At 42.6% G+C, this 21,267-nt stretch overlaps 1 protein-coding gene across 1 annotated transcript in view; it reads left to right on the forward strand.

The window, feature by feature from the left end:
- Window positions 1–5,110: 5,110 nt before the first annotated feature.
- Window positions 5,111–21,267, forward strand: part of EGFLAM (EGF-like, fibronectin type III and laminin G domains) — a gene marked incomplete at its 5' end in the record, with an annotated part of 31,522 nt that continues 15,365 nt past the window's right edge. Inside the window, 8 exons of the mRNA XM_010137064.1 lie at window positions 5,111–5,226; window positions 5,479–5,815; window positions 8,341–8,441; window positions 9,677–9,777; window positions 10,866–11,010; window positions 13,448–13,637; window positions 17,270–17,395; window positions 18,120–18,363. Coding sequence (XP_010135366.1) covers window positions 5,111–5,226; window positions 5,479–5,815; window positions 8,341–8,441; window positions 9,677–9,777; window positions 10,866–11,010; window positions 13,448–13,637; window positions 17,270–17,395; window positions 18,120–18,363 — 1,360 coding nt within the window. The remainder of the gene's footprint in view (window positions 5,227–5,478; window positions 5,816–8,340; window positions 8,442–9,676; window positions 9,778–10,865; window positions 11,011–13,447; window positions 13,638–17,269; window positions 17,396–18,119; window positions 18,364–21,267) is intronic.

Below are 21,267 nucleotides of genomic sequence, written 5' to 3' on the forward strand. Positions count from 1 at the left end.
AGCTGCTCTCAGTCCCCGCGGTGAGATGGGGAGAAATCCTGCGTACAGCAGATTTTCACGGGAGGAGAATTCCCTTCACGGAACGGCTGGGAGTGCGAATATTTCACCCGGTTTAGACGAAGACTCACGGCAGGGGTGGCCTCAAAGGCTGTAGATTTCAACTCACGGCAGTGATGTCCTCAAAGTCTGTAGATTCCAGGCGATCCCGAGGTGTGGTCCTCAGGTCTGGTTCCGGTCTAGTCCCTCGGCAGAGCAGGTTCGTGGGAGGACTCGACTCCCTGCGTGCCACTGCCCAGGAGCTCACAGAGCGATCTGGGGGGTGCTGGCCCTCAAGCCTCGGGCTGGTCGCTCGCCGGGTCGGCTCTGGCCAGGCCTGGTTGGGACTGGACGTCTGCCAGCAGGAACCTTCCGTGCAGCGAGTCCGGAAGGCAAGAGAGAGAGAGAGAGAGAGAGACCTCCCCTGAGCTGCTGCGTTTTTAAAGCCTTGACACGTAACACTGCACCTGACTCCCTTAACCAATAAAATGCGGAATTATCGTATTTGCATGGAACAATTCTATTTGTCCATCACCCAAAACAAGGAAGTTTCAGGTCAAACCAGGAAATTTAGCTCAAACCGGGACAGTTACCAAAACTGCTCACAGATCAGCAGGTAGAGTAACGTAGCATGTGCTGGCTGAAACTGCGATAGAGCCAGGAAGGAGCAAAAGCAGGGGTCTGGGGCCATCTTAGAGACCTGAGGGTAATAGGACACTTTCTGAAGTTGCACTTTTTCTGGTGATGCCAAACTTAAATCCTGAAGGTCTTTGTGGAAGGGCTTCAAGGCAGTCTTTTCTACCAGCCACAATAAGACATACCTTCTTTGTTTTCTTCTGGCGTCAAATGCTATACCACTTCAATAAGGTGAAAAGAATAACTCTCTGATTTAAAAATAGTGAGTACATTTCATCTCTCAAGGTCTTCTGCTGGAAAAGTGCGGAATGTTTTGGTCTGCCAGATGAAAGAGACAGACCTTCTTCTTGGGGAACTGCCCAATGCTCCTCTCTCATTGCATGCTGGTTGTTACTGGTGTAGTTTAGTGATAACTTCACTCAAATTAAGAGAGTTGCACTTCTGTAAAACGGCCATGGTATTAAAATCATGTCTATACAAGTGAGCAAGTAGGCATGCCTGGACAAGCTGGAGAAGTGGGCCCATGTGAACTTCATGAGGTGCAACAAAGACAAGTGCAAGGTCCTGCGCATGGGTCAGGGCAATCCTCAATATCAATACAGGCTGGGGGATGATGGGATTGAGAACAGCCCTGTGGAGAAGGTCTGGGGGGTACTGGTGAAAGGCTGGACATGAGCTGACAATGTGCACTCACAGCCCAGGCAGCCAACTGGGTCCTGGGCTGCATCAAAAGCAGTGTGGCCAGCAGGTGGAGGGAGGTGATTCTGCCCCTCTACTCTACTCTGGTGAGACTTTACCTGGAGTACTGCATCCATGTCTGGAGCCCTTAGCACAAGAAGGACATGGACCTGTTGGACATGGTCCAGAGGACGGCTACAAAAATTATCAGAAGGCTAGAACACTTTTGCTCTGAGGACAGGCTGAGAGAGTTGGGGTTATTCAGCCTGGAGAAGAGAAGGCTTCAGGGAGACCTTATTGCAGCCTTTCAGTACTTAAGAGGGGGGTGGGGGGCGAGGGGGCCTATAAGAAAGAGTGGGATAGTCTTTTAGCAGGGCCTGTTTTGACAGGACAAGGGGTGATGGGTTTAAGTTAGAAGACAGAAGATTTTGACTAGATAAAAGTAAGAAATTTTTTATGATGGAGGTGGTAAAACACTGGCACAGGTTGCCCGGAGAGGTGGCAGATGCTCCATCCCTGGAAACATTCCAAGTGAGGTTGGACAGGGCTCTGAGCAACCTGACCTAGTTGAAGATGTCCCTTCTCACTGCAGGGGTGTTGGACAAAATGACCTTTGAAGGTTCCTTTCAACCCAAAGCGTTCTATGATTCTGCGATTCTGTATCCAAATGTGAGTTCAAGACATAACATTTCCCTACGTATGAATATAAATACTTCATTCTCTGTATGTCTTTGTTCCTGCCATCCTTAGTGAACGGGTGGGGGGCGAGGGGGACTATAAGAAAGAGTGGGATAGTCTTTTAGCAGGGCCTGTTTTGACAGGACAAGGGGTGATGGGTTTAAGTTAGAAGACAGAAGATTTTGACTAGATAAAAGTAAGAAATTTTTTATGATGGAGGTGGTAAAACACTGGCACAGGTTGCCCGGAGAGGTGGCAGATGCTCCATCCCTGGAAACATTCCAAGTGAGGTTGGACAGGGCTCTGAGCAACCTGACCTAGTTGAAGATGTCCCTTCTCACTGCAGGGGTGTTGGACAAAATGACCTTTGAAGGTTCCTTTCAACCCAAAGCGTTCTATGATTCTGCGATTCTGTATCCAAATGTGAGTTCAAGACATAACATTTCCCTACGTATGAATATAAATACTTCATTCTCTGTATGTCTTTGTTCCTGCCATCCTTAGTGAACGTAAGTTTGCTTGAGAAGAGAAAAAATGTGGCAGAATTTGGTCTACAACAGATGTTTATTTTTTAACTTACGACTTCTAAATTAGAAAATGGAGTTTGTGGATCGCAGCTTGTTTGAATACAGATTAGATTGTTTTCCCTTACCTAATTGTTATTGTTCCTTTCTTTTTGCCAGCTTATCTTTATGGCTTCTGTTACTCTTACGTAAAATACAGTTTCATCCATTAGAAGAACTGAATTATTTCTGAAATAGTTTCAGACTCACAATATAAATGTAATTAGTAATATTACAGACCTGGCTTTAAAGGGGCAGTATTTCCGTGAGCTGAAAATTGCTACATGTGTTGGAAGCTGAGTTACTGCTGGGCTTTTCTTCATTCATATAACTTCCCTCAAAGTCATAATACGTACGTTTGAGGTTTTGCATAATGAAATTCTTGTGCAGAAATAAATGTCTTAAAAAATTGCTTCCAAAGAAGGATATTCTGATGCAGTGATGAATGGAAAAGGTAAACCTTGCAGCTGAACTAGATAATTGTTGTAGGACCCTTGCAACTTAATTATTCCACTGTATTCTGCTGTATTGTATTGTGTCATACTGTATCCTATCCTATCCTTCCTACCTGGAGTAAAATTATCCTGTGATGGTGATTAACCTGAGTGACTCTACAAGTCAGTACTAGGAGTAAAGAGGTTTTACTCACGTTTTGATAATACCTATTGTTTTCCATAATGAATGCAGGATTTGGACCAGTTCATAAATATGCAGTCTGTTTCTCCAACAGTAATCCTTTGCCCGTGCATTCACTAGCACTAGCATAAATAATCTGGATGTAGTTTGTCCAGTTGGCTTCCCCTCATATGAGTTCATTGCTTAGTTCAGTTGATAGAACTCTGTGCTGAATAATTCTGTTATTATGTTATATTATATACAGTTAAATTGTATTATTTACAGATGATGAGGTATACATGTTAGAGTGGAAAGTCTTATACACATTCTGTCCCAATCTAGCATGCTGTTTTGGTTGTAAGTGTGTATGCCTCGTTACCTCTAGTCATTTGCCTCTGCTTTTTTGTAGGCTAATGTAACATGTAAAGCTCATTGATAAGAAACTCCCATGGAGTATATGGTGGGTGGCCAGTTAGCCAGCCAGGGCACACGTTTGTATCTGGTGCACTTATGCTTGATTTCATAACTGTCTGCCAGGATATCTGTGTTGCAGTCATGGCAAAGGAGAAGAAAGTACAAAAATATTTAGGCAAATTCTCTCCTGCCTAAGTCAGGCCAGTGAGATGTTTTTCCTTTATTCTTCACTGAGGTGGGAGATGGTTGACCCCAGTTAGGCTGTCTCAAGTGGCCCAGCAGCACTGTGGCCACACTGCTCATCTGAAAGTCTGTGGAGCCTCATTAGCTTTCACTGGCTCCATCAGGTAGTTCAGTGGTTGTAGTGAAGCTCTCACTAACATCAAGAGACATTTTCTTGGTTGTCAGGTTCTTCTTTCCACAGACAGCCACTGCCCAGCACGACATGTTGCATGTTGCAATGTGAGGACCTGCTAACATAAGAGAAAGTATGGGTGGCTTGCAGCTGCTAAAATAAATAAGCACATGTGGTCAGCCCATACAGAGGCTTTGTAATCCTGTTTTTAAGTGACCGCAAAATATTTTATGGAAAAAGCAAATGTATGGAGTCTGTTGTTTTAGTGGTTATCAAATGTCTGTCTATTCTTAACCTTGCTGAAATGACACGTAGTGATAGTGATGCAGCTACCTCTATTATCTTTCTTCATGGCTTCTAGTATATTTTAATAGCTAAAAAGCATAAACCATTGTTTAAGCAGAATTTGCTATGTGAAGTGCAGAAAAACACAGGTATTTTTTGTGAGGACCCTCTTATTGTTTAGACTGTCAGTTCCCAGCCCCAAGTCCTTCACAGGGCAGTTCAGTGCTCCAGGGAGAGGCAGAAGCACATGAAACATGTGAAAAACACATGATGTTTGTGCATGTTTCTTTTTTTGAAGTGCTAAACTGCATTTTAAAAAATAGCCTAAAAATGCACTTAGGATACTGGTTTCAGGAACATTGGAGCCAGTGGAGGCAGATAAAGTCCCAAGCACAATGTGCCAGAAAAGTCCTACCTGGATGCACCTCTTTTGCTGTTCCAGTTGTTTGGTCACCAGTAGGGCAGATACAGGACAGTGTATTTATAAAAGGGAAAAGTTTGATCTAAAACCAATTCAGTTATTAAAATGTCTACACCAAAGAAGTTCAGAGCTGTTGTCTGCTAAGAATGATGGATAAAAGTCAGTTTTCAGTGGGAGAACTGAGCCTTGCCTGCTTTGTTTCTTTGCTCGGACTAAATGAAGGTCTTCACTTTGTTTTCAGTTGTGTGCGTCTCTGGCCTTGGACAGTGTCTCCCATCTTCAGGCTGACATTTGCATTTGTTTGTCCAGGATAAACATTAACAGCACTTCAGCTTGCAGTGTGGCGAATCAGGGGGTGGTAAGATATGGGCTGCTGTATGTAAAGAGAAAAAAATGTATGAACTGAATATGCCAGTTGTGTCTTTTTAGGCTCTGAGGAGTTAGGAAGTGGAAGCTATGGACATCGGTATATCACAGACACAGTGACTGGTGATGATGATGGATTTGATATCGATGACTCAGACTATGACATTTACATAGAAGAGGTAAATTTCAAGGTTTCATTTCAGTGTTTCTATTTTCTTTATAGTCCTTTGATATTTTAAAGTGTCCAGTCTTGTCAGGAAGTTCAATATCTGATATTATGTCCTTGGATATAATTGGAAATTACATGATTGTTTCTTCTTCTTTGCTGAGGGTGAGTTTGTTGCCTCAGATCTGTATCTTGGAAGATACTAATTTAATTTCCATGTAGCATTTTAAATTTTACCAAATTCATCTTCTTTATTTCCTTTCAGCTCAGACCACTTCCTGCTATCAAAGGAGGCAACAGAAAATTTCTAGTCAAAACTAAGGTCACACCAGGATCTAGTTCCAGGCTCCTGTCACGGGTCCTTACAACCACTTCTGAATCTGCTACTTACACTCCCACTACCACACGGCCTTCAACAACAGCAAGGGTGACTACGGCTCAGGCAATGAGGAGGGGAGGGACAACTTCTGCCACACGGCTCTTTGATCTCTCCTGTGATGAAGCCATCTGTTCCACAGACAGCTTTTGCATCAATGACTATGACCGGGGTGGCTCACGCTGCCACTGCAACCTGGGGAAAGGAGGAGAGACCTGTGAGGAAGGTAGGTTTCTGCATGCTCACTGCTGCTGGCTTCTCTGCTGCAAGGAGCATCTTTGTGATAAACCAACCAAAGTATGCTTTGGGAATAGCTGGTTGGGCTTAATGGATCCCTAAGGAAAGCAGCAACTTCCATCTTTCAGTTTAGACATTGTTCCCTTTGCTTCTCTTCCTTCAGCTAGGTGTGAAGAAGTTATTCGTTAATAAAGCTGAATGCAGACCCCATGTGAAGGTGCACAAGGGAGATTAATCTCCTTCCCCCACCTAGGAGTGGTAGGGTGATGGATCCAGGTGTGTTGGTGGGCACCCAGGCCTAACAGGGTCCAGCCATGCTGGACCAACATGGACCACAGCTTCCAGCAGGAACATACAACCCTGCTTTAACCCTTGCCTTTTGTGTGCAGCTGAAGCCCTGAACTACCTGCATTTCCAGCATGGTCCATTGGATGATGCTGATCTTGCAGCAGAGATGAGACATGGCTCGCATTGTAAAACCATCTCCAGAGGAGGCTTTCCTCATGGACTGCAGGGCAGAAGTGCTGGAGTGGTAGCCCCAGCACTTGTACCGGGTAGTCTGGGTCAAGGAAGGAACAAAATCCCCTCAGAAAGGATGGTCTGAAGCCTGAGTCAGTGTAGAGGATGTGGTTGTCCCAGTCAGGTGTCCTCTTGCCTCTCTGCAGGGTGTCTGAGCTGGGCCAAGAGCCTGCTGAATTGAAGGAGGCTGTCCTCCTTCTCCTTCCCTTGCCACCTTCCTGTCCTCTCTTTCTGCACACCTAACCTTGTCCTTTCTCTGTGTCTGAAGTTGAGCTGATCAGTTGGTGAGCCGATCACTTGGTGAGCCAATCACTCGGTGAGCCAGTCCAGCTCACTTAGCAGGGCATAAGCAGGCCACTTACCCCCACCCCGCCCCGATTTATTTTCCTTCTGGTTTGGTGACCAAGGGGTCGTGTTAATGTCAGAACTCGTGCAAAGAAAAGTGTCCTGTTGCTCGTAGTGGTGTTGTCCCACTATCTAAGAAAGAGCTGATCCATCTTTCTGCGTGCTGATCTGATTTGCCAAGGTGCTGCCACAGAGCAAAGCACACCTTTCTTCTGCAGGCTTGTGTTAGACGTTCGTGATACAGTGTCGTACTTCGGGGATACAGACACCGAGAGTGTTTGATTTCTCCTCTCAGTGCTGGAATAAAGAGAGCTCATTCTGAAAACAATCTGTTGTAACTCAGCCACATGTAACAGCTGCAGATGTGATTTTTGGCCTTGATCAAGCATGAAGTTTCAAGGATTTATTTGAACTGACATAACTGTATACAACTTGCAGAGAGGGTTTGTTAACATCAGTCCAAACCCACCATTTTTCACAAGGGAGTTTGTTATTCCTTGGTAAACAGTAGCATCATGTACCAAAATTCTCTTGTAGTGAATTCCTCCACAGCAGCCAATATTGTTAAATAGTATATTAATCTGAATAAAAATAAACTTTTTTCTTCCAAGATCAACAGCTGCATGGCACTCAGGTCTGATCAATCCTGCTTGTGATCAGGGCATGAGTTAACTGCTGTCTGCTGTGATTGCATTCAGATTTACAGCACTTATTCTCTTCACCTCAGCCTAAAATGTATGCCTTGCAAACAATAAAGCTGACAGAGCTGTATCCAGAGCCAAATATGCAAGAAAAACCCACTCAGTATTCAGGTAGCAAAGAGAAATAAGATTCCCCATCCTTCCTTCCTCATTAGGCTGAGATCCACTGCAAAAAATAAGAATTCAGGCCTGAAACTGTGTCTGCCCTCAGTGCTTCTTAGGAAAATGAGCTTCAAAGGTAGCAGTGAGACATGTCTCTGATTTTCTTCCAGGATGGACGAAAAGGGTGAGGATTAATAACACTGGATGACAAGAGCAGTATGAAGGGCCACTGTTGCAGCCAGGGACAGAGAGATGCCTGCAGGAACTCTCTTTCTTCTCTTTATCACTCCCTTTAGCTTCCGCCCTGAGCTGCCTTGACAGAAGTGCAGAAAGCCACTGAGCTCTTGTGAGCCATCCAGTGATTCTGCAGGTGCTGGATGCAGCAGCTGTGGATCAGCAGTGACTAACGTAGCGAAGTCTGGCCCCATTTCCTGCCTATGTTTTTATAATCCTGCAAATCAGAGAATTACTTTGTTGTTTCTGTGATAATGAATTCTTAAAAGGAGATAAAGTTGATGGGTTCTGTCCTCTGTAACAAGGATGCAAATGTGGAGAAATTTCCACTGAAGCCAGCAATTAAACTGTTGAGCACTATTTGGCCCTCAGTATTCTGTTCCTTTTCAAGTTCCTTGGAACCAGGTCCTTGACAATGAAGGAATTAGTTGTGAAAGGTAATGGGAGGACAAGGCAATAGGTTAACTGATTGTTGACTGCTGCTGACTGATGGTTGTCTCTGGAGGATATCCGCCTTTCATTTTCACCTGATTTTGTCTAGCGCTAAATGTGTATATTGATTTTTATATGGGAGAAAACTGCTAAATATGATGCTTCTGTCTTTGCTTTCCAGATATTATTATCCAGTATCCTCAGTTCTCTGGCTACTCATACATCACCTTTGAACCGCTGAAAAACTCCTATCAGACATTTCAAATTACCCTTGAATTCAGGGTAAGTTTAAGCAATTCCAAGCTCACACAGAAGCATTGAATTTTATTTACTTATCTATGCTGTGGGCCACGGAAAAAAAACTTTGGCTCAGTGTAGCTTATAACATAGTTGTGGTGAACCTGTACATAACTGTCCTCTCTGAAGATCTGGCTTCGCTTTCAATAAATGCAGCCGAAGTTGGTAAATTGAGCTAAGATGTTTGTATCCATTATTGGTATGCAGCGCATGAGATAATCCCTGAGATCATATTGCAGACTAGCAGCAATGTACATTGGAAGGGTTATAGCCATGTGAATGAGCCACAGGCTGAAGTACACCTGGAATCTATGAATCTCAGTTTGGAAGTGACATGCAGTATCTTTGCATATAAGAAACTGTGATCTTGTTGTACTGAGCAAAATACTACCCTATATCCAGAGTTCCTTTCCTAGCCTGTGGGATTTAAGTAGGTATTATTTTCGACCTCTGATGTTTGGGACATTGGCTACTAGTACATGCAGGATACTTAAACTACAGGTCTGAAGCGATGTGGTACATCCCACGTTGACTTGTGTTAATGCTGCCTATATCAGATAGAACTGGTAGGGCTGCCTGTAGGGAGGGTGGCTGAGCTCTTGGGTGCACCCTTGCTCCCACGTGAGGCAGCCTCACAGCTTAGGATGAGGACTGTCACTAGAGCAGCAGCAGTCTGTTGCCTCACGTGGTGATCTAACATTCCTCTGGCAATTTTTCAGCTTCAAACACAGGATGGCTGTGAAAAAACACTATGTCAGCTGCTGTGCACATATGGAGAAATCCTGCATGCACAGGTTGTTTGGCTTGAAAACCATTGGGCTCACTGAACATGTGAAGCAGGGTCTCTGTATTCATATGCAGTAAGTCTGATGGGTCTAAACTTAACAGACTTGCTAGCACATCCTTGCTAGACTTTGTGCTTAGAGGTCTCATATGAAATGTGTCTGACAGTCTTAAACGTTTTCAGGCTTGTTTTTAGGTCTGACAGCATCATATTGTAAGTAGAAGAGGTGTTCTTAAACCATTTGAGCATTAAGACAATGTTCTTCTAGGTTCTACAAATGAGAGATTCAAAATTGATCAACCAATTTCTATTTGAAAAGTTTCTAGTTGAAAAATTTCATCCCTTTTCTGGAGAAAAGTCCCCCCCATGCTGCTTCCACTTACCTGTTACTATGAGGCTTAGACTTTGATTTTTCATGTTGATGCTATGATTGCAGGCTGAATCAGAAGATGGTTTGCTGCTGTACTGTGGGGAAAATGAACACGGTCGTGGTGATTTTATGTCACTGGCAATCATCCGACGTAGCATTCAGTTCAGGTAAAACCTCCACCCTAAATCTGGTGTAAAGAGAAGGAGCCATTGCTGCCTCCTGAGACTGCTATGTGTGATGAATATCTACGAAGTCTTTGGCTTCTGCCCCATGCAGTGCACAAAATGGACAGTATTATTTAATATATCAGTTTTCAGTATTTCATCTCTCATCCTTCTTTAGTGTGTGGACATCTGTCCCATGGAACTCTTTTAACTCAGACCTAGGTATAAAGGCAAAATGATGCATTTTCTTCAAGGTATCTTCCAGAGCTCGTTACTGTGTTGTCAGAAACGCCAGTGAGCCACTGCATTTTCTAACCTTATGCTATATTGGGTTGCACATAGCTGATGTCTTTGCTACTCAGCAAAAGGGCTTGCAGACTATGCAGCAAAATAAAGGATTTAATGCCAGCAAGTGGCCTGGAACCTCATCTTAAATCCCATGTTTAGATGAGATTTGCATGTTTTTTGAAAGAAGATGAAGGGAGTTTCTTGCAGTCCCATAGATACGCAGCATGTGAAAGAGTACATCAAGAGTCTCCTCACTTGGGAGGGTAAGCCCTCAGAAAATGGGCAATAACAAAGTGGATGATACACCTTAATTGTGTTTCTGTTCACCTACACTGAATGACAGTTGGATAAAATGTGTGTGGTGTGCATATTCAGCTCCACAGACTCTGCTGTCAATCAGTAATGCGTTTTATATAGAATCACAATTATTAAGTAGCACTGCCGTTCACCAGGGAGCTAAAAAAATTCCCAAGAGAAGTTATGGTGATAGCAGGAGCTCAGATCACAATACCCTTCATCTTGAAACAGTTTCAGCTGTTGGCAAGTTTTGCAATGCACTTGGTATGGCTGGAGAGTGTAAAATCTTTTCCATAGGAGAAAGACAGATAATAGACAGATAAAGGTTGAAACCTAGAACTGATCATATGTAGATATGCTGTCCAGTTGTCCTGTAGTCAGGTAGTACGTAATGTGAAGCAGAGAAGTTCCCAGCAGGGAAGGGAATATTTTGAGTCTAAAACCAACTTTTGGTTATTTGGTTAATCTAAGATTGTCACCTTGCCCTCTCTGACTCACACTCCCAGGTTCAACTGTGGCACTGGAGTCGCAGTCATAATAAGTGAAAACAAAATCAAGCTGGGGAACTGGCACAGTGTCACATTGTTCAGAGATGGTGTGAGTGGCTGGCTCAGGATGGACAATGATGCTCCAGTGACAGGAAAATCTCAGGCAAGTAATCCTGGACCTGCAGCTTGACCTGGGGCTCTTTCAAGATTATGATGATGTTTTTTCTTGATAGTAGAAGTCTGGTCAGCTTTAAAAAGTACAGTATTGTTTATCACTGTTAGGGCATTTAGTGAACCAGAATCAGTGTACTGATTACTCTTCCACATATGTAGTCTAGAAATCACATAGATGAGTAACTCAGTGCTGAATCCCGTCAGTTTCCCTGTTGTCCTCCATACTTGCTCTGCTGCCCTTCTACACTTCTCTAGTCTCAGATACAGGCTGCTATTAAAGTTTGTCAGTTTCACACCTGCTGTCCGTGATTGCTTTGTTTTTCAAGCTCTGCTTCCTCAGCCAGAAAAAAATGAGAATCATATGTGTGTATGTGTATGTATTTATGTATAATATGCATATAGCCACACAAGACTTGAATACAGAAGTATATTTATATGTATACTATGGATGTAGATTTAAGCCCAGTAATGGAGATAGATGCTCTGCCCTGACCTATGTAAATACCAACAGTTTCGTATAAGGCTGCCAGGATAAAATATAATAGAGGAAGATGTCTTGACTTGCTCATCTGTTGCCAGGCCAGAAAACAAAGTGAAATTAAGGCACTGAAAAAAAGGGCAGTTGTAAATTGTGTCAGACGTCTTTCCTCTTCATTTTGATGGTCACTATTAGGATGCCAGTCCTAGCTCTGAAAAAAAAGGTGGCTTCAGGCATCTTAATGCTTTACACTTCCATGTGCAGGCACTGAAGGGAAAAAAGTGCTGTGCATTGTGTTCTCATCAGCTGGGCATGACAACAGAAAGTATCTCAATGTCTGTTGTGTGTTGCTATGTGTTACCAACACTATGAGGCCACACAAAGGGCAAATGTGAATCACAAGATATATGTCCAGTAGAGAATAATGCTGTTGGTAAGACAGCATCTGGGTATGCAGGCCTACGATCACCCACAGCCAGGAAAGATGAAGTTGAAGAACAAAGGTGCAACAAAGGACTAGTAGGAGCGTTATGGTTCGTAGTGTCTGTTACAAGAAGTGTTTGATAGTGGACATGCATTTTTCTAGCTGCAGCTACAAAAAAAAGAGAAAAGTTAATTGCTCCAGGTGCTGCTCTTCACCAGAACTTGCTGCTCCTGCAGTATGGTTGCTCCAGTGAATCTCACTCAGCCCTCCCCAGTTAGAATGACCTGGATTAATGTCAGCAGAATAGTAGTGTTTTTTGATCTGGTTCATTTTTACTTGAACAGTCTAGAAAGTGCCCACAAGAGAAAAGGAACTTGACAGACCAAGCAGGGCAGGAACATCAAAGATCATGGGAGATAGCAAGTGATTGGAGGCAGACTGGAAAGCTGTATTCCCACAGCCCTGGCATAAGCCCACCATGAAACCCAGTGGACACCTGAACTCTCTTTAGCCACAGGCTCCACCTGAATTGTTTTTCTCAGCTGAAACTGAGATCCATTTGATGTGTTTCTGCAGTGCACTGTGCAGTGAACACTTGTAGACTCAATAACCTTGGCTTATTTAGCCTGGCAAAATATAGGCTAGGGGGATGTAATTCATTGTTATAAACACCATGGGTGCAGGTCAGGGGTGAAAAATTCAGAAAGCCTTTAGGCTAAAGGTCAGTGCTGTCAGAAGGACACATGGATAAAAATTGGCCGTGAATAAAAGTGGGAATTTTAAGTGTTTTCTTCTGAAGGACAGTGAAGTTTTGAAGCAACATTCGATTTGGAGGCAAAAGACATACATTCTCATCAATTTATGGAAGGAATTATGACTTCATCACTCACAATAGCATGGAGTTTGATTAAGTGATCCAAAAAGTTCTGATTGGTTGGTTTTTTTGCTTTTTGTTGTTGTTGTTGTTGTTCCACACCCACTTCCCAAAAAAAGGGAGGGGGGGTCGGGGAAGTAAATGTAGCACTGACAAAGTGAGCAGAATCCCCCTGAAGTTGTGATTTTTTGGCTTTTGCCTTGTCTTTGTTTTTACTGGTTTTTTTTTTTTGACATTTCATTATTACTCAATGCTAAGCACTTGCTGGGTTCTCTGCAAAAGGCAGTATCACATTGGTCTGTGTCCCACAGCACTTTGAGTTTAGAAGGCAAGCAATTTTGCCAAAAGAAAAGAAAGAAATTGCAGCAAAAGATAGATCACAATCCCTCCTCAGATCACAGTGATTTTTAAGTTGTTTATTGTGCTTCTAATAGTCCATGTTATCATGATGGATGTGGGTGCAAAAAGTAATTTAAAATAGTAGGCTGATTGGAGGAATGACTAATGGAAAAGAATTACCAATGAGCAACCTACACATCCCCTGCCACAATTCTTTGTGGAGAAAAAAATTGATTATATCCAGTGTGGCTTAATTAGTTACCCTGTGTTATGTCTGTTCTACATCATGTCATGCTCTGTTTTCCCTTCAGGGCCAATACAGTAAAATTACGTTCCGGACTCCCTTCTATGTTGGCGGTGCCCCCAGCGTGTACTGGCTGGTCAGAGCCACGGGCACCAACCGCGGGTTTCAGGGCTGCGTTCAGTCACTGAGCATCAATGGGAAGATAATTGATATGAGACCGTGGCCACTAGGGAAAGCTCTCAGTGGTGCTGATGTTGGTAAGTGTAATGGTATGGGTTCTTTAATCAGTGATAAACCAGGGTTTACTGTTTTGCCTGTCAGAAAAACCTGAGCCGTGGTCCAGGTTTGAAAAATGGAAGGTGAAGTCTTTTCTGTTTTTGGCATGGTGTTTCTCTGTGCCTTTGCACACTGTTTTTGCTGGATCTGTAGTAGCAGGTTTTATCACACTGTGCAAGTAAACATCACTGTTCTTTGTAGCAAAACACCTTGTGGACACAGTTATCCTGCACAATAAATAGTAAAACCAGGTCTCATGGGCAAACAGGAAACTCAGGGCTGCTGATACAATTATGCCTGCACCAGTATTTCTGCCAGCATCTCTCAGGATGTCTCTTCCTGCTCCTGACTGACGCAGTCATGCCATCAGAAATCAATAGTATGTATGCTGTGTTTGTATTTGAAACACTATGGACACGGAAAAAAAATGTGGTTTGCCTAAAGGCATCATTGCATTTGTCCAAAGCAACACAGGGATCTTTCAGACCTGCGGCAGTGCTGTGGCCATTACAGAGGGCTTTTCCCCATTACACCCCATTACTGATGAGGCAAACAGGCTTTCCTGTTGACCGTCCATTGTTTTAATTTCCAGAGTCACAGTATGTTTTAAAATATCATGGAGTAAATTATTTCAACGGCTTTATGAAGTGCTGTTATAACATTATCTCCCCTTCATGGATTAAAAGATGGAGAAGTAGGGAGGTTAATTAACTAGTCCTATCTTATTTATTAACCTCTATTTCATCCATGTAATGGGCACTTGAAAAAAAGACAGGGCAACAAAATCCTTGCTTTAATGACCTCCCAGTCTAAACAGTTTAAGAATAAGAGTAAATCCAAATCAGAAAGCAAGTGGTAAAGGCAGGAAATAGATGCTGTATCACTGAACTCTCTGTGCCATGCTTCAGCCACAAAGTCATCTTTCTTCTCTTCTATAGCTGTTCATTTGGAATCCCAAGAAGGAAGCGATTAATGAGAAACTTCCTAACAATTGCTCTGTATTCTCTAGACACCATGACCCAAATTCTGTGCCATATAGGGGGAGAACAGAGTGGCCCATGAAACAGATGCTGGAAAGAATAAGACTTTGGAAGCAGAGTGTAATTTCATGATAGAATGAGAATCTATGGAATTTAGATAAAAAGATTAAAGCTCTGCTGAAGTTCTCCAAGCCCTAATCTCTATTGCCTTTTGGGTTGCAGCTAGCTTCATTCCGTACATGTGCTTTGCATATTATTGCATTAACAATCATCATCAATCAAAATAAATGCTGGGGTCTGCCATGTGTGACCCAAAACTGAGTGATAGATGCTTACTGTATTTACACAGCTTTACTTATATGAAGCTGTATCAGGAGAGACTTGCAAGCAATGTGCCAGGTAAGTTAAGCTCAAAATAAATAAATTGCAAGTGTACTAGGGTTTAGGGATGGACTTCGCTAGCTGGACTTTTTTGCTTTTCTGTTGTCACAGTGTATAAGTCAGGGTGCTATGCTACATGGACCACAGTATTCAGAGAGGGGAGGAGAGAGGTCCATCCTGCCCCATCACTGCTAGCTGCAGCAGAAGTCTCGCCAGACTGTGAGCTAAGGGGATGACAACAGAGGCAGCACTTGTGGTTTGGAGCAGGCATGGAAGGACCCTGTAGTCTCACTGCAGCTTCAATCTTTCCTCATCTGCTGCTGCAGCCAAGCAGATGCAGCCATCAGACCTGTAGTTTGTCTTCTCAGTGTAGTCACCTGTGCTGGCCCAAAGGCTGTGATAAGGCACTGAGACCTTGGGAGAGCAGCCTGTCCTTCAATACAAAGCCAGCTCCAGTTCGAGCTGTCCCTCAAGCCAGTGAGCCTACATATTGTCCCGTTGTTGTTACCTTCCTTGTCCTTTTCCCGAAGACTTTGTTTAACTTTGATCTCTTTGAACATATTGCCAGCACTGACTAACAATGCTGCAGATGCAGTAAAGGAGTGTTGTCTTAGTTTTCTGTTTGTGTCTCAAACTTGATATGTCTAGATCCTTGTTTACCAACATTTTGGCTCTCTTTCCTCATCTATAAAACAGAGCCAGTGCTACTGCTGTCACTGTTGTCATAATTGATGAGTTTGTGAGGAGTCTCAAAGACTAGATACCTGTCCTGCTTCAGTTCACTGTGGCCATTACAATGCAGGCCAGAGGAGAAAAGACAGCTCAATGAGCACTGTGATCACCTCTGCTCCCATGGCTGGGTGTGGGGCAGCCACTTGAAGGGGCAGTTGTCCCCTTCCACGTAGAAGGAGAATTTGTTCCCTTCTGGGTAGCTTCTGTATTTTGCTTATGCTCCTTGGGTTAGCCCTGGAGCCTTGTGTAATGACTGTTGTGCTCAGATCTTCAATCTTCCCTCTCTACAGTAAAAAATGGGGCTGGCTGGAGATTTGTAGATGTGCAATATGTGACAGTTCTGATCTGGCAGAGAGTTGAACCAGATGACCTGAGAGTTGTTACTGCTTCTGTCCTGAGTTGATGAGAAAAGGTTATTTTACACTCTTGACAGCAGAGTGATTGGCATGAACCAGGACACTGGCCATTTGCATCTGCAACTTTTCTGGAGTTTCTGGTCTGGAAATCATCTTTACAGAGTGTTGTATTTAAACAAGATAAAAAAGGCAAATACCCTCTTTGCAGCACTTTTGCAAGACTCCTGTCAGTTATCCCAGATAACAAAACTGTTCTCCAGAACATATTATCAGAACTGCTTCACAATACCTTTGCCATCTCAGAGGTGATATTTCAGATTGCCTCAAAATAAATGTTCAAGTCGTACTTTGTCATAAACACTGTGCCCCTCCAAATGAAGTGCTTATGCTTGTATTTGGGCTTTCTTAATGTATAAGATCAGTTTGTTACTATCAATGAGGGGAGAATTATTTAATCAGAAACTAAAATAATGGAGAAAGTAAACAAAATGAACAAGAGCTTCCATGACACATACCATTGACCATTAAATAATCTAACTTTATAAATCAGTTTTAAGAACCAAAAGAATAAATTATTTGTCCTACAAAATTTCAGCTTCATTCAGGCAAGAAGAAATCATCTTGTTATTTTAGTTGATGTGACAGCATAGGAGAAATGCTTCTTAAAAAGCCTATATGCTGATGATATGGATTCCTTTTAGTGCAGACCAGAGGGCTGACAATCTCATTTTGGTTAGTAAGATTAGTTGATGATTAACACCTTCCCTTCTTACCGTGGCATGAATTTACAAAAAAGCACTTAAGTAATTGAAATAAAACAAGTCACAGTGCTTGTAAACAATTTAGAGAGATTTCTGTTTTATGCAAAAATAAAAATATGAACAAGAGCAGAAGAAGAGTAATCCAGGGAATGACTGAAAGCTCAGCTTCGTGGTTGAGTAGTAAGGGCTAATTTTTGCTAATTTTAAGGTCTCTTCCTGGTCTGGTACTAAAAAAAAAGTGCTAAAAGTCAAGTTACTTTGGTTAAATTGCACACCATTTGACAAATTGGGAAAGAATCGAGGCAGGAGAGCAAATTGTATTAGTTAGTAAAATGGTCAACAGCCAAATAAATCTTCTTTGACAAATTTATCTGATGAATCAATATTGTGGCTCCACGTTTAGGTGAGTGTAGCAGTGGCATCTGTGACGAGGCGTCCTGCATCAACAGTGGCACATGTACTGCGAGCAAAGCCGATTCATACATTTGCCTTTGCCCCCTTGGATTTAAAGGTCATCATTGTGAAGAAGGTGAGAGGATGTTTGGCTGCTTATATTTCTTTGTACGTGTTATTTAGCGTTCAATGTGTTTTCCACATTGTGCCATCCAAGGAGATTTTATGCTATTACCCTGACAGAAGAGAGTCCTTGTTACTTCATGTTTTTAAAATCACATAATGAAACACTCCTCCACCATTCACTTTGGGGCTACATCCAGCTCCTACATAAACAGTGATTCTCAAACATCTTTGCTTCTTTAAACTAACTATAATGAAGCATCTCAAACTCACTTTTTGGAAGTTAAAATAATGTACCACTCTACAACTGCACATTAACTATAAAAAAAAATCCTGACTTTTCTCCTAAAACCAGTGTCAATTTCCTGTTGAAATCACAGAGATACATCAACTAGTCAAATACATACAGCATTATTTTCTGTGCTGCATAACTTTTCATGCCACCGCCCATTGTGTGCATACTTGCTACTTTGAAAAACACTCTGGTGAATCACTGAGGAAAAGGAGCACAAAGCTTTGTAGAAATACAAACACATCCCTCGAAAAGAAGGGATTAAGGAGAGAAGCAGTGTTGGCCAGCATAAAAAAAGTGTTTTGAATTTGGGAGACAAATTTTTTAGGTTGTTTTTCTTAATGTTAACTTTAAGTACCTACAAAGGGAGCTGGCACTGATTGGTAGGAGTCAATCCCTTTCTTTTGAGCCTCAAGTGACCTGCCTGTGTATTCTGGATTTCCAGCGCTCACCTTGGCCATACCTCAGTTCAACGAGACCTTAAGATCATTTGCTAGCACACCCTGGCCCTTGGAACCACAGAATTACCTTTCCTTCATGGAGTTTGAGATGACATTTCGTCCAAATTTAGAGACCGGAGTCCTTCTGTACAGCTACGACACAGACAGCAAGGACTTCCTCTCCATTAACATAGTGGCTGGTTACGTGGAGTTCAGGTTCGACTGTGGCTCAGGAACGGCCGTTATCAGGTAAACAGGGTTGCTTGTGTTTCCTTTCCAACAGCGCCACAGTGCTGACCCAGGAGAGGAGTGGGCTGGAAAGACTAAGAGCTTATAATGAGGTATGGGAGCCCATCAGTCTCTAGTGCCTACTTCTTCTAGGGAAACACAGAAATGCTACAACTGTATTCAAGGAAACAGGATTTTCTTCATAAGTTTATGTTTCAGAACTTTACCATCAGTGTTACCATGTCATGCCCCATCTTACTGCAGATGTTACTCCGGTTTCTGGATACTGTTGCAGAAATTTTCTTCTTGGCTGCATGACATCATACCATAGCTAATTAGGGGATCTATAAATATTTTCATGTATACTTTCTAGCCACAGGACTGGACAATATTGACACTTTTATGAGCATCCTCCTCCCAGGTCTCCAGTTCCAGGCAGTAAGTACTTGGGCTGGAGGTGTCACAAGAAGATACACCTCCAGGTCCCCCCTTTTCTCATAGTGCAGTTTTGGGGGGGAACTGAGGATAATATCCAATTTACATAACTTAAGCAGTCTAAAGGATAAATATATGCATTAAATGAGTCACCCAGGCTCCCAAACAAAGGTAGACCTTCTGAGAATGATTCACCACACCCTAAAATTAAGGTCTGGGATAGGAGCAATGATATGCCTCAGAAAGGGCTGCTGTCTCTCTGTCTGTGTAACTGAGTGCCCATGCAGCTGTTCCCTGGCCTCTTGTGAAAAGGCAACGGGCCTAACAGAAGCAGAACCCTTCAACCTAGAAAAGAGAGTTTGGTGGAAGTATGATGAATGTTTTTAAATTGTGAGTGACATGGAGATAAATAAGGAATTACTATTCTGTATTTTTTCAATATGCAAGAATTGGAAGGAGGCCAGTGAAACTGTAAACCAAAAAATACCAAACAAAGAAAATAAGGCTTTTTTTTTTTTTTTTTTTCTTTCAGACAGCACATAAATAAGTTGTGGAAGCTAATTGTCACAGCATATTGCAGATGCCAGAACTATAAATAGGTTAAAAAACCCCAAACATTAGACAAATTTAAAGAAAGCTCCATTGAGGGAGATCAAACACAATTGCGCGGATGCAGCCTCTGACTCAGGAAATTGCTAAATGACAAGTTTCCAGAAGCTGAAAGGATATATCAAGGAAAGAATTACTCCATGCTTGCCCTGTTCTGTTCTCTTGCTGAAAAGTGACAGAAATAGCTAATGCCGGAGACCTTTGCTCCAACCTAAAATGGCTCTTCTTACAGGAGCCTTCAATCTTTTTCTGATTACAGCCATTTAATTCTTGTGACTGGTAACCAAAAGGCATTAAAGTAGACATCACTTTCCCTCAGAAACATTGTAGCACTTCAGATCACCTTGAACTAAGGATTAACTGAAGTGTAGGCTTGTAAACTGTGGCTGAAGGCACAAGCATGTGCCTGTAGGTGGAAACTGCCCCTTTCTATTGGAAAGCAGAAGAATGAGCAGGATGCCAGCTTGCACCTAGGTCAAATTCTTGGGGGAAGAGCATGTGATGAGATAGCTGCATCATGGAGGAGAGTCATGAGACTGGCAAGTTTCGTTGAAAATTATCAGGATGTCCTGTTTAGCTCCTTTTTCTAGATAACGTGTGGAACTTGCACTCTTGTCATCAGCTCTGTCGGTGATTAAGATAAATAGATTTTCTTGGTTTTATGCCTACTTAATCAGTATCAACCTTAAAGTCTGCTTTGATCTTCATCATATTGTTTCATGCCTAGCCTTTGTCCTAAACGGGGTTGCGGACAATAAGTTGTGGAAGCTAATTGTCACAGCATATTGCAGATGCCAGAACTATAAATAGGTTAAAAACCCCCAAGCATTAGGCAAATTGAAATAATTCAAATTTAGTTAGTCAGATAGTTAGATAGTCAGATAGTTTAGTTAGATAGACGGGTCTTCCTGACTATCTCTTTCATAGAACCAGGCTGTTTAATTTAAATATTACCATGTAATCAGAACACAATTACAATGTCTTTATAATTAAGGATGAGGTGAGCTCATTCAGGTATGTCAGCAGCAGCAGTAGGAAAGCTGATGTTGGTGAAGCTTCATTTCGCCTGCAGTGTCCTGTCCCGGAAGCACCACCTCATGCACAAGGTGGTTGGGAGAGAGAACAGGGATCCCAAGTGGATGGACAGATGCAGAATCATTTACCAAGACATCTCAGAGAAAAATTTCTTCTCCCCTGGGATTTCCCTTGGCCAGGCATTTGGGGATCAAGATCTTCCTAATTTGGTTTATTTTTTAAGGTTACAGAGGTAAAATTAATTATTAACACCACAGCACATGAAGAGCTAGAAGTGTTCAAATGCCTGCAGAAAGCATTACCAAACTCATGCTGGTTTCAAAAAGCCTGTGAATCCAAGAAATAGCTTGCAACTCTGAAGTGATAACTCTGCAAGGCTTAATCATCCCTAAGAGTAATTAAATCTAGCAGAGCAGGAGAGCTAGTGTGGTTATGACCTAATCTGCAGAGGGGATAAAATATATGTATTGCCACTTATTAGGTAGCCAAACCTCTCTGGTTCCTTTAGAATCATAGGATCATGGGTTGGAACGAACCTTCAAAGGTCATCTTGTCCAGCACCCCTGTGGTGAGAAGGGACATCTTCAACTAGATCAGGTTGCTCAGAGCCCTGCCCAACCTGACTTGGAATGCTTCCAGGGCTGGGGCATCTACCACTTCTCTGGGCAACCAGTGCCAGTGTCTCACCACCCTCGTTGTAAAAAGTTTATTCCTTGTATCGAGTCTGAATCTACCCCCTTTCAGTTTAAACCCATCACCCCTTGTTCTGTAGCAACAGGCCCTGCTAGAAAAGACTCCCCATCTTTCTTATAGGCCCCCTTAAATACTGAAAGGCTGCGATAAGAT

This window comes from Buceros rhinoceros, unplaced genomic scaffold, assembly GCF_000710305.1.
Source record: "Buceros rhinoceros silvestris isolate BGI_N320 unplaced genomic scaffold, ASM71030v1 scaffold3295, whole genome shotgun sequence".
Taxonomy (NCBI): domain Eukaryota; kingdom Metazoa; phylum Chordata; class Aves; order Bucerotiformes; family Bucerotidae; genus Buceros; species Buceros rhinoceros.